At 43.0% G+C, this 13,820-nt stretch overlaps 1 protein-coding gene across 1 annotated transcript in view; it reads left to right on the plus strand.

Moving 5' to 3' along the window:
* Window positions 1–13,820, plus strand: part of ITGA9 (integrin subunit alpha 9) — a 194,665-nt gene that overhangs the window by 118,989 nt on the left and 61,856 nt on the right. The window contains exon 18 of the mRNA XM_088521367.1: window positions 6,367–6,517. Within this exon, the coding sequence (XP_088377493.1) occupies window positions 6,367–6,517 (151 nt within the window). The remainder of the gene's footprint in view (window positions 1–6,366; window positions 6,518–13,820) is intronic.

Below are 13,820 nucleotides of genomic sequence, written 5' to 3' on the forward strand. Positions count from 1 at the left end.
AACCAATATGTGGTCTTGTATTATTTGTGAACATCGGAGTGAGACTGGCTGATTTCTACAGGTCCCTTCCAACCTCAACCATTCTGTGATTCTGTGATTCCAACACGAGTATTTAGTGGACTTAAGCGATTGCAAAGCACCATATTGTTTCTTGCTCTAGCAACCAAAGAAGACTGAAGTTTAACCTCTGGCAGTGCTGTCATATGTTAACTGCCTCAAGAAACTGAAGTTCTTAATACTGGACAGACTGCAATGAAAAGGAAATGCACTGTTGTTTTGTATTTCCAAACTAAATCCAACACTGAGCGTGTTAGAGAGTTGAAACAGAGGAGAAGCGTTGCTGATACTTTAGTGGGTATGTGTTAGTTATCATGTTTGACATTCAGACGTAACTTTTTCATGATATATAGCACCTGTTGCTCAAAAACAAATTTCCTGAAGCAACAAACCTCTGCTGTTTCTAACTGTTCAACTCTGATGAACTGTCTTGTGTTGACCTCTAACAGTGACTGTGTAAAAGGCGTTGGTCCTTTTCTCCCTGTTCCATGCTCGGCTGAGTATGTTTTTAAATCATATATTGCATCCTAGCATTCCCGAAGTGGGACAAACAGTCTAACCTCTCTAATCGTATTTAAATAGGAGATCGGTTTCTGAGGCAACATTTCTCATATAAAAGTGTGGCTTATTTGGTGACTTTGTTCTAATTCCTAGAAATCTTCTGTTCCAAAGTGCTTCTGAATCCGTCCTCCAAACTCACTTGCTCCACTAGATCTATGGACAACAATCTTCAGTTAAAACTCTTCAAATATTTTAACAGGAGTAATGTATTTTTTTTAACATCAAGCTGGTGTATGCAGTTTCCAGCGGTGTGTCTTGGACCACTTCTTTTTACCACTAGTAATCAGTATTTGTTTGTGTTCCAGCCTTACACCACAAGCATGTCTTGGAATAACTTTGTGCCAGGAGCACAGTATCACTGGTTGCAAGGGCACTGCTCCTGGTTATAAAGGATGCCAGCTTGTATGTGAGTCTGCAAGAGTGAGAGAGAAGGTTTTAGCTTCTGCAGGTGCTGTGCCTGCTCTTGCTTCATGTGGCAGTGTCATAGACCAGGGCAACTCAATTCAAATGAAAAGCTACTCCCTGGAGCAAACACTGTGTGAAAGCAGAGTCAGCTCCTTCCTCACTGATTCCTCAGTTCTGCTTATAAAGGGTTATGAACATATGGGTGCAATTGGAATAGCTTCTAATAAGGAGAGAAGGAAAACAGATTTCTGTAGGGTGATAGGATAAAGGGTATTTTTAAGTGGTTATTCCCCCCTGTGTAGTACTTGTGATTTAATTCTGAGAGTCTGAAGACGTAAGTGGCTGGGTGTTGCATGGATTGTGCAGCTATGGGATTAGGTGTAGAGGAATTTAATCTGGGGAAGGGAAGTCCCAGAGAAGTTTTAAAAATGTTGTAACCGTCTCTAACTTATACAATTAACCTTGTAGAAAAATTAATTTCAATAGTACAATGAAGAGCAAACTTGTTTTCCTAGAGTGTGTGTGTTTGCTTTTCTGTTGTTTAGCATTCAAGTGCATGTGTGGGTTGTTTTTTAATTAAGATGTAGGGAGGGGGTTTGAGTTAAGCATCCGCCGTGTCCCTGAACTGCGGTGTAGATGGGGACCGAAGCGCTGGAACCTGCAGCCCTGTTCCACAGGGCGCAAGCAGGAGCAGCTCCTCCCTCCGCTGCTCCTGGGCACGCGGCGAGGACGTTTTCCATGCACAGCAAGAACACCCTGTCCTTTCCTACGGAGCAAGATTGGCATGTTGTTATTATTCCATGTTCGTCTGGAGTAATCCTGGCATGGATTGCGGGCTGTGCTCTGCTGGCACAGGAGCTCTGTGGGCTGCTCCCCAAGTTTTCCCTTTCTTTTTCCCTGCAGTGTCGCGTTACCTGCTACATGCAGGAACAGCAAGATTTTTCAGCTAGAGAAATAGCCCTAGAATTCATCGGTCACTTTAAAATGATGTTGAATGCTGCCCTGGATTTCCTGGCAGCTCAGTGAACTCGTGCGCCTTGCGCCAAAGTAACATTTTTAGAGAGACACTGAGGTTTTGTGAGCGTCCCTGGCGGGCTCTCCCTGTGCCCGTGTGCGAGCGCAGGACGTTCCAGCGGGCGGACACTGAGGTGGAGCAGAGGGATTCCTCCCACGGCTTCCCATGGGCATGCCCTGCCGAGGGCACGAACCAGCTCCCCATGGGTTTTCAGGGAACCCCCGGTCCATTCACCCTGCACTGGAAGCAGCAGCGTCTGCCGGAGCGGCGACGGTTTCCACCGCCTCGTTCGATCTCCGTCTGTCTGGGCTCCAGCGTTCCTCGCTGGAAGCCTTGGAGGCTCTCCAGCGAGGAACGCTCGGAGCCCAGCACAGCTCGGCAGATCGAACGAGGCGGCTGGAACCACCGTCGCCGCTCCGGCAGACGCTGCTGCTTCCAGTGCAGCGTGTGAATGGACGGGGGTTGCAGCGGCCTGGAATAAACCTCGGAAACTGCAGTGTTTGCCCCAGTCTACACTGGCTTTGAAGTGCTCAGAGAGTGGTGGCCTTGAATGTGTGTGAGATGGAGTAACAGAGCGGGATAAAACTCAATAGCTCTGCCTCCTCTGGAGTTGCTTATTAAGTATTTGCATGGTCTGAATTTGCTTACAGGGCTGCAACTTCTGAGTTTTCACTGATGCTTTGGAAGGATCCCCGGGAGAGCAGCTGAGGTCTTGGGTTTTCATTGGTTCCAATTTGCTTAAGTGTTGGAGTAAAACTCATCTCAAAGTTTGTCCTTACTTTGGAATCAATGACAAAACTCCAACGAGAAGGTTTTTAGGGTTGCTGTTAGGGTATGGAGACAAAATTTATATTCAGAATTCCACTAACTCCCAAGACGAAGCGCAGTGTTGGTAGTGTGATAGATCCAAAGCAGGCCAGTATCTTCACCACCCAACGTCATTTACTCAGGTCTCAAAAATATTTTTTTAAAAAAAGCGGGACCCCTCTTTAATTGGCATAACTTCATCTGATGAAGCTAGTAGACAGGTTAGACTTCATGATTTGAATACATTTTAGCTAATGCCTTCTAGAGCTTCCACTGTCTGCTGGGCAGTAGTGGGGATTTTATCTATGTAGATGCAGGTTTGCAGAAAGGATAGGAAAGCTTGGTCTACAGAAAGGAAAACTGGTGACCCAAATTAACAGGGTAAGTGCAAACTCTATCCCATTCCTTCCCTGCACTGTGCATAGTATGCATAGACTAAAGGGAAGTGCTAAATGCTTTCAAATTTTTTTTTTTTAATACTCTCTAGTACAGGAAACAGGGAAGTATGTCCCTGTGTACCTTCAGGAATGCAGATGATGTCTCCCCTGATCCACATTAATAAAAGCTCCAACATCTTGAGGGGGTGGGGAAATGGACATTGCAGAACTTTTCTGTTTGCCTTTCCCATCTAGTCTTTCTTCACTTGCTGGGCAGGTGTTAATAGAGAGCACTAAAGCATGTTAAAGTGATAGTACTTGTTATATCCAGAAACTTTAAAATTTAGGTTTCCTTTCCATAAGCACTTAAGGGGAAAGAAATGAAATATTTCCTTTTACATTTGATGTACAGTCCTACAGCCAGTAAATTTGAATCTATGGCAGAATTTCTAAATGTTATCTATATAGCATAAATTTGGGGTCTCATTTTTCAGAATTGCTGGTTATCTACAAGCCTAGATTATTTGAATGGTAACTGCAGATGTTTAGTGCTTTTGAATGGCAAGTAATGACAAGTTTCTTTTCCTTACCATGCAGAAATCGGTAACTTGACATATTGTGTGTGCCTGTATGGATGTTCATGCAAATTGGGTTATATATAATTTATATGTGTCTTCAGTCTACCCAGAACTCTTACCGAGTCTTATATTCATGCATGCTACATAGTAAGGTGGTGATTCTTCTTTCTGATTTAGTGACTGTATTTTGATTTTTGTTGTTGTTGTTTGGATTTTATTATTTTCTTTTATCCTATGTCCTGTAACTCAAGCAGGTTAGGAGGGCTGTGGGGAGGATACTGGCTGTTCTGCAGTCCTCATTCAGTGAAACATAAACCAAAGGCCATCGCTTTGTTCCATTTCTCCATTTTTTGACACACCTTGCCCGTACGAAGGGTGGCCTCGGTTGCCTCCATGTCCTGGAGGGGACAGTACTTCCTCAGTGGCAGATCTTGACTGGGCAGACGCGGGATCGTGCTGGCACCCGGCTGGCCGCACGGCTCACGCGTGGCCGCAGGGTCCCCGCGCGCCAACGGCCGCTCCAGGGCAGCAGATGCAGCCGGGAACTCCCTGGTGCGCGGGGAGATTCCTCATCCTCCTCTCTTTTGTGTGAGGGAACCTGATCCGTTCCAGATGTGCGCAGCCTTAGTGACTCAGGAAGGCGCTCCCTCAAAATGAGGCTTGCAGCACAGTCCGGTGTCGCCTTTTCGAGGAAGACCTGAAGTCTTCTGCCAGCCCCCTGTCAGAGAAGCTCTTCGCAGAGTTTAATAGCAAGTGTATTTTATGGAGGAGGTGTAACTGGGGGCAGGTAGTGTTCTCGTAGAAAGTTGGCTTTCTAAGCTTCTTTCTCTGTTGAAGAAAATGTTGTTTTAAACATCACCATTTTAGGGTGATGCACTTTTAGCAGTTAAATGGTAACTTTAGGAAGGAGTAACACTGACTAATGACAGTTACATTGACATTTTTTTCTGGGCTTCGTTTTCAGTAGAATTTACTGCGAGCACTTACCATTCCTTAGGAAGAACAGCATTCTCAGAGAGTCCCAAAGAGTTAGTGTTGCATCTCATAACGCTACTGCTACAAAGAAGGGTTCTGTTCGTTGCAAGCCATGCTCTTAAGTATAAAGACGTTTGTGTAGAAGGGAAAGAGGTAGTGTCAGTGATGATGTCAGATCATGGTAATCGGGACACATTTGTGTGGCATGCTTTGCATTTAATATCAACTCCGCAAAAAATGCATATCTTGTAACTTTCCATCACTTACTAAATTAGATATTTCTAGATTTTTGGCTCTGATGAATGTTGATTTAATTTTTAAATCATAGTAACAGATGCTTTTATAAACTTCATGAGAAGTATTCCACAATAATAAAGTGTTTTTTTTTCTTATTTTCAGATATATGCCTGTGATTATTGCAAAAACCCAGCAAATTGTTTTGTGTATCTTGATAATCTTTCAGCATTTCAAGAATGTATGTGGAAGTTGCAACCTAAAGATTTTAATACTTCCTAGTACTCTCATATACTTGTCCCATTACTCCTGCTCAAATTATTTGACTTCTCAAGCTAGTTTTTCATTGGATCTTGCCTTGGAAATGCTTTTGGAAATGTTTATTTGCACTGATAGTTGATTTCAACAATAAGCCATAAGGTTTAGAAAGTAAAGTGTACAATTAGAGGTAGGATTAGTTGGTTTCTGTTGTTAATTGTAGGCATAAAAAAGCAGACACACTTCCTGAATATTTGCACTTGACTTGTCAGAAGCTGTCATTGAAATGTAAGCCATAATTTTGGGCTATAATAGAGATCATCGTAAGAGAACTGAGTGCAGGAAACATACACCACAAATATTGCCTGCATTAAATGGAAAATACTGAAAAGTTACACTTATAATAAATCAGTAAGCACCAGCTTTGGAGACTAGTCTGCCTTACTCCAAAGTTCACTTTAGAATCATTTTTAATTTTCACAATGAATTACAGTTATTTTAATTCAATCATTCCTTTCAGTAAGTGGCATACTGAACATGACTGCATCATGTTACGTCCACCATAAACACCCAAGGAAAGATTAGTCAGGTTCAGTTGATGTTTATTGTAATTTTCATACGTTTTCTACACGTACAGCAGTTTCTAGATTTTGTTTGACCCTCTGTGTCATTTGTCCTTTCCATAGCATAACTCCAAGAGGATTTTTGGAAGGTTACTAGAGTGTTAAACTAGCCTGGCAGAGAGATGGAGGAACATTTGTATTCAAATGTGGCATAAAAATATTTTGCACTTGTCTTAAAGTCTTCCACTGTTTTGCTCTCTATAAAATCAAATAAACAGTAAGTAATGTGAAATGATTTCACATTAGAATTATAGAATTTCTTGACAGGTGCAAAATACAGTGCCAGACCCAGACATTTGGGAGATGCTGGTTCCCTGTATGACCCACTGTGCTCTCTGTTGGGCATTTGGCACAGACCTGAGCTAGTAACCTCCAAGCTCTTGCACAGCTGAGTTACAACAATCCTGTGGTAGGAAAGAACGAAGAAATTGTGAAAGTCACCAAGAGTTAAACTGGTGTAATTGTTTTGCCAACAGTGTTGATGATAGGACCGCCTACCTGGCACTGGGAGCAGTGAGGAACATCTCGCTTAACATTTCCATCTCTAACATCGGGGATGATGCCTACGACACCAACGTTTTCTTCAACTTTTCTGGGGAGCTCTTCTTCATCAAAATGTGGCAAAAGGTAAGAAAGGCAAATTTCTCCCTGAGCAAGCCTCCTAATATAGAACTAGTCCACGTATAGATATGGGAATGTAGAGTGGCCTGGTCCACATAGCTGAGACATTTGGGAATTATTTCTGGTTATACTGGGCTTGAATTTGTTCCAGACTCTTTATTGAGGTTGTTTCTTTTGTTGGGTTAATCTGTGAAAACTACATCCTTGGCGTTTCTGTAGAAGACACAGCGCTGTTATTTGAAGTGTGCTAATAAAAAAGAAGGCCTCTTTGGTTTTAGGGAGTTGACAGAAAGAGGGAGACTGGTCTGTAGGATACTCAGTGGGGCTGAACTACAAAGGCTGCCGCTAGTTTGAATGAAGAGGGGTGCCAGGCTACATTCACTGGTCCTGGTCACCTCCTCACCTGGGTTCCCAACTGCTTCTTTGCAGAAACCAAAGCACAAGGCTGTTCAAGGGTGTTCTTGGTCAAGGACTGGGTTTTGGCCAGGACACAACCCTACATTCAGGAGCTCAAGAACACTCTGGACGAGTACTTGGCTATTAATGTTAGCGTGAGTTTCACTTAGAGAGAAAAAGAAACACTGAATCAAGCTTTTCACAAACTGATGGCCCCCAAAACTTTGAGAGCAAAGTTGTGTGAAAGCAGTTGTGTAAAATGAGAACTGCACACGTAACAACATGTTGGCTATTTTTCTCAGTGATTCATCTCTCTGCTGGAGCTCTGCTATTCTGTGTAAGCCATGAGAGCAGTATTGGAAACAGTAGCATGACTGTTGCGAAGTGGGATGAACTTAATCCGCTGGAACAGTGGCATTTTGCCAGTATTTGTCATATTTTATAAAGAGGGATTATTATTCATTTCAGTTATTATAAACCTCTTGAACTGCCTCATTATAATAAACCAAAATATAATTTCTGATACATGTTAATTTTCATGCTGTCCAATTTTGACTATTACATCTCACATACAATTTCAAACCTTGAAAACCTTGTTTTTGGATTGTAAAACTTATTTCCAGACACTGTGTGCTGCAAGTATGCTGTTTATCAGGATAACAAAAAACCAACCAAACAAAAAAAAAGGAGAAAGAAAGTAGAAATGCCTCATGCCAATATGCAATTTCTCCTTAATGGAACTTTTGAATGAAGACTGTCAGGGTCTGGCCTAGTTCCCATTGAAGCCAATGGGAGAGTTTCCGTTGTTTTGCACTGGAAAAGAAACAGATCTTGAGGTATATGTTTTAACAGTTACCTTATTATTTTTTCTCCCCTCTGCTTATGTATTGAGTATTTAAAACACAAAGTTATCTGAACACCAGTTGGCTTAGCTGTTCTTCATGGCCAGCACTGTTAGGGAACCAGCTGAAGGTGACAGTGCTGTTTCCCACTGATATTTTGCCTTAACCCTGTGTCAAAACTTGAAGCAGTTGTGCTGAATGCTATGTAGAAAGAGCACTTTCTGGAAACATGACACTTGTAGGGTTATCTCACTACTCGATGTCTTCTCTGATAGCAGGAGCTAGCATTTCTGTTTTAAAAACAAAACAAGCACAAAATACTCATCGAGCAAGCATGCAGGCTCCCTTCTTCACCATTCCTTGAAAGCAGGAATGCTTGTTCACTTGTTCTGGTAGAGCTTTTCATTTCATAACTATTTTACCAATAGTTTTGAAAACAAGGAACAGGTCTGTATTGGGCTATTATTTTTCTCTTAATCAGCTCTTGCTTCAGGACCAATCAGTGTGTCATTTGCCTCTCCATCTGTCCAGATGGGGAACTGAATTACAACCTTATAGCCTCAATTGCAGTGTTGCATTTTCCCTAGACTCTTTGAACAGTGATTTTTTTGTAAGATATGATGGACTACATGCTTCATAACCTACTCCTGTCCCTTGACATCTATGCATAATAGGTGCTGTGCAGTACTTTAAATGGATTTTGTTACTGGCTGAACGTTGCCCAGGCAAAAATCCAGAACATAAAGTCTGAGTAGAAATAAGATCATAAGATTTGCCTTAGTGGACTAATTTCAGCATCAGCAGAGCTTCTTCTCATGGGACACTCTTTGCAGCAACTGCTTGTTAATGAATATCACTTAAATGAAAGAGAAAATGTATTTTCTGTGCAGTTACTTAATACTTTTTCTCTAGGGTTTCTCTACAGTATCTTAGAGAGCAATGACTGCGTGATGAGCTTTTGTTATCTGTCTCTGTAGTCATTTCAAGAGGCTATGAATTTGCTGTTTGTTTTCCCTGCGTCTCCAGTGGAGCTTCTAGTAGACTGAGTACAATTTCTTTAGATTAGTTACACTGAGAATAGAGAACACACAATTTTAACAGTGTTTCTCAACGATTGGTTCTTTAAGTAAAGTAGGTATATGAACAGTCATTGAGACAAAAATCCACAAAATCTACTTGAAGAGAAAATGACAGCCTCGCCTGGTGATGATGAAGGTAGCATTCAGTTAAATGCTTTAGTGGAGCCGGCCCTTGCTGCTTCGTGAAGACTGAGATATCATGAGCTCTGATAGACAGAGCACCTGGCAGGGCTTCGTTGCTTCTCAGGGAGGCAAAAAAGTGTTCATGGACTGATATTTAGCAGGCTTGATTTATTCCACTGTGTGATTTTCCTTTTGCTCTGCAGCCAGTCCTCCCCAGCTCCGTGGATGGAAGCCCGGAGTTTTCTTTCCACTGCTCCTGACGGACAGTCCTTTGATGGAGAGGCACAGTACGCAGCATCACTTTAAGGGACAATCTTTGCATCCCTCCTTGCTTTCTTCTTTCAGCATTTCTTACTCTGTCATCACTGTTGCCATCTAAAGTGGCAGCCATCACTAAACATAGTTTGATAGACATGCTGTTCTTCATTTCATTGTGATTACATTCACTAATTGTAGATACACTGGTGACAATACCATTGTTGGCGGTGGCAAGACTTACAAACTTACCCATTCACTTAGAAAGAAAGATTATTTTTTACCATATTGAGTGGAAGCAAGAGACAGACCTGCTTCTGTGTAGAGTAGAAATTTATTTTTCTAATCTAGACATTTATTATCCCATAATCTAAGTCTGATTTCAGGGAAGCATTGTTGCCCAGAGCTTGAAAAATCTCCTAACAGAGCGGGGAGGGTATCACTTTGCCGTAAGGGAGAAGGCAGAGTGATGTTTGTGTGTTAAGGTGTCTGGGAAGGAAATTAAAAGCTATTCCTGTTTATTTCTACATCAATTTAAATCTGTTACACTAGTGTCACTGCCTGTTGACTTCTTTGTAGCATGAGATACCATTCTGCCTGCTCCTGGCTGAGAGTCCAGCTCTTCTTGTCCCTTCTGCTGCGTTAGTTTTCTGTGAGCTTAGTGAGATGAGCTGAGGCTTCCTGAGGGCTGAAACTGGTATGAGATAAGTGCAAACAAAGCAGTGGAAGTACCTGACTGAGGGGCTGAGATTAAGAGTGGGGCACAGGCAGGACCATATCGTTTGACAGCAACTGTCTATTAAGTCAGCTCAGGTACAGCATGTATTTCACAGCAAGGGCATAAAGATGCCATGTAGCACATCAATGCTAAGACCAACAGTAACAGCCCATGGTGTTAATCCCCCACTGCTCTTAAAGAGCTGTGCAAGAGCTGCCTGGAGTGTGAGAGCTAACCTCGCTTCAGCGCTCCTTGCGGAGAGAGATCAGGAAATCCCATTGCTGACACGCACTTCCAGCCGGGGATTATTTGGTTATTTCGGAGAGGCTCCCAACGGCCCGGCCAGCTGCGATGCTCCTGCTGCTCCTCGCTGCTTGCGCAAGCAACAGATGAAGTTAACAGCGCTGCAGCAGGCAGAGAGAAAGCAGCAAGGTTACGGGTTCCTTCAATGCTGTCATTTCTCCTAATTCCTTAGTGAGCATGTGAAGCTTTTTTGCTGATTACGAATACTCAGATATTTTGAGTCACGTTGCTTCCGTTCTGGGGTTTTTCTGCTGATGAGCCACGCGATACCGGCTCTTTCTCGGCTTGCAGCGGTCGCGCATTTTGGGCGAGAGCTCCTTCTCGCCCTGAACGCCCGGCTGAGAGAGCCTGCAGGAGGAGCGCACGCACGCACAGCTTCATATTTTCCAAACTGGAAATTCTCTTATGCTGGTTTCCAGTGCTGCTCATACTTTCTAAGAGTTTTAAGGCTGGCGGAAGGAGGGTACTGATAAAGCACAAAAGCCAAAGACTTGTGCCTCCTTTAGCATCCTGCTGTGCCGGTGGGAGGAACTGGTTATTCGTTCCCAATTATTCGTTATGGCTCTCTTTTTCCAGCTGTTATTGCCCTTTTGCATCTACTGGCAGAGAATTTAATGTGATTGCTCCCAGTTCATATCCAGCTGGTTAGTTGAAACCTTTTAAATTAGTGATTTGAGTTAATCCAGCTGATTTTGTGTGGAGTGAGTTGGAATTGCTCCCCTGAACCTCTCTGCCAGAACGTGAGAGGTGGGGAATGGTGCCAAGCAGCATGGAAGCTGTGACCCCTTCCGCTGACACGACCACATCTGGCAGATCGCCCAAGCAATATATCACTTAAGCAAGGGGACTTGAACCCTTTTTCCAGGCGAATTTTTATAGGCAGGACTTGGGAATATCAATGGTATGGCATGACTGCCACAAGTGTATAAGTTCTTAATTTTTTTTTTTAAAAAGACTCTCAGTTCAACCTGACTTCATTGTTTATTTTAATTTTCTTTTTCTGTGAATGCGTAGTGAAAAACTCCACTTTTATTCTTCCTTAGGGATCAGTAATGAGCAAGTCTTTTTCAGGCCAGAGGTTGTTACAGCCATATAGTATCCTCATAGCAGGTAGTAATTGAAGTTTAAACTTTTGAGCCTGAATTTACCCTCGAGATTCACTTATCATTCCCCAGCTCAGGGAATGGGCCTTCAAGATTAGGTTGAGTTGTGTAATTAATACTGGTAGGCGTCTTAAAAATTTACATATGTTCTACTTTGATTTATCATGTATATCTAATATGGAATCTTCTTTATTTTTCTTAATTAATCAACTCAAAGAATAGAATGCAGAATTTGGCAAGCCTCAATTTGACATATATGTAAAGAGTGGTTTTAGGGAATAGTCTGGGATGCTTTGTGTGACTTTGATTATTAATGGAGGTTTCGTTCAACGGTCTAACCCTTGGGGCTGTGCAGAGAATGTGTGGATGAGTATGTGTATTTTTGCAGAGGGTAGAAGAGAGCCAGAGCTATAGGGAGGTATGCTAAGAGTGATTCCCAACCCATTTTCTGCCATACCACCCAAGGTGGGGTTTCACCACAACGTCCACCTGGCCAGGACTTGCAGATCCGTCTCCAAGGGATGCAGAACAGCTCCTAGCGCCACGCGCAACATCAGGGCACCTTGTTGCTGTTGCTTCAAAGCCTGTAGCTCCACGATGAGCTGCTTTCTGTCTTGCAGGAGGCCACACAGAGCTTGGAGCCATTGCCATGATCACATGAGTGTGGGCTATGACATGGGTCTGTCAGAGTGGGATTTTTCTGCCTTGCTGAGGTAGAGCTGTGCTATGAACAGCATTGCTGGGAGCAAGAAAGATGCCCCTCAGAGACAGCGGGGCCAAGCGTGCTACAAGCTCATCTTCGTACTTCATGCTCCTTGTGTTCACTCAAAGGCAATGTTTTCCATAAGGGAAAGAGGCCAGTGTCTTTTCTATGTGCCAGTGTTTTAAATTGTCCAAGCTTTTAAATAACCCCTGCAAAGGCTGTAAAGTAACAGATGATTTTTGCAGCTTTCTAGGACTTTCTTTATAGCATGCGGTTGTTGGGTTTGGACTTTGTTTTTGTTGTAACTTGAAACTAAGAGTTTATCAAATTTTTGGTACAAAAGGTCAGTTCTGTCCTCATAGGCGTTTTTAGTCACTTTTAAGGAAGGCAGCTCAAGACGGTGCTAGGAGATAAATGTCACCCCAAGGTGAAAATCCAATAGAGCTGTAAGTGATATATATTTTAAGCTGATGACATCCCAGTGCCATGTGGCAGGAAGTGGTAGTAATTATTCTTTTCCGCCTGATCGTTCAGGTCATCTCCTGTGATGCTAATAGGCTTTATAAATGAAATGGAATCCCTCCGTTTTAATTACTCTTTTTAAACCCAAGACACGGTCTTGCAGTCATACTTCAGGCGTAGCCTCTCTGAAGTTGTCAGAAGTTTTATCTGCAGAAATAAGCTTTGCCCTATTTCACTTGCAGTCAAGAAGACCAGCAAAGGCATGAAGAGAGAAGGGCTTTTAGCTAAAAATCCAAAGAGGGGCTAGCTCTGTTAAAGGAGTTGGGAGCTTTGCTTTCCTTCAGGTTGATACCGGTGCCCCATGATACTGTGACTCTGTCATGAACTTCCTGGGTCATACAGATGTGAATGAAAAGCCTTGGCCTTTATTTTTTTTTCTTTTGTTTCCTCTCCCTCTTTTTTGCTCATTCTTTCCTTTTTCCTTTCCTTGGAAAATCCAGTAAGAAAGCTCTCAAGGGAATCCTGATTTCTTCATGGGGATTAGGTAAAGCAAGCTCCTTCCTATCTGCACTTCTGGCTTTGTGCAGCTGAAAGGTAATGGCTTAACCTTGGGTTCAGCTGGGATCAATCTAAATTCATATTAGCAGAAATAAGCATGTTAAGCCTCTCTCTGAGGAAGACCTTGGGGCCCCAAATCCTTTTTTTTTTTTCTTTCCTTATTATTTTTTTTTCCGGAGCAGGAGCTTCCAGTGATGTTTCCCCCAAAGCAGGGGAGTGAGATCAAGGCAGAAGGGAAGGGACGAAAACATTTGGCACGAGCTCTGCTGTTCCTGGGGGCGTTTGGTGGGGCCGGGGTGCGCCGGGGACCCCCATCCCGAGCCGTCCCAGCGCCTCGGGCTGTCAGCCACGAGCTCCCCGGCCGGCAGCGCTTGTGCAGCCGGAGTTTGGGAGGAATCCAGAAGCCCCCGTGTGACTCTTGACTGTAACCATCTGCAGAGCAACGATTCAGTGATTTCCACTTAGTGAGGGGAGAGAGTGCACTGAAACACTGTTCTGGGAGGCAGAGCAGCACCTCTTAAAGTAAAGCCTTACAAGTGAACTGTTAAGCTTTTGTTTAAAAAAAAAAATCACCAATAAAACAGAAACCTGTCTCAATATCCTATATAATATAGAGAATGAGTTATATCGCTGAAATTCAGCAGTGTCACTAAATTATGTAGTATCTATCATGTCATTGCTTCGTGCTGTGAAAAAGTCCTTGTGCACCTTTTGTTCATGTTTCTGAGAGAGAAAGAGCTAAAAAAGGAGAACCTATGTGTTGTATT

Source organism: Tinamus guttatus, unplaced genomic scaffold, assembly GCF_059628265.1.
Source record: "Tinamus guttatus ecotype Peru unplaced genomic scaffold, ASM5962826v1 Tinamus_guttatus_pri_ptg000119l, whole genome shotgun sequence".
In the NCBI taxonomy this organism is placed as follows: domain Eukaryota; kingdom Metazoa; phylum Chordata; class Aves; order Tinamiformes; family Tinamidae; genus Tinamus; species Tinamus guttatus.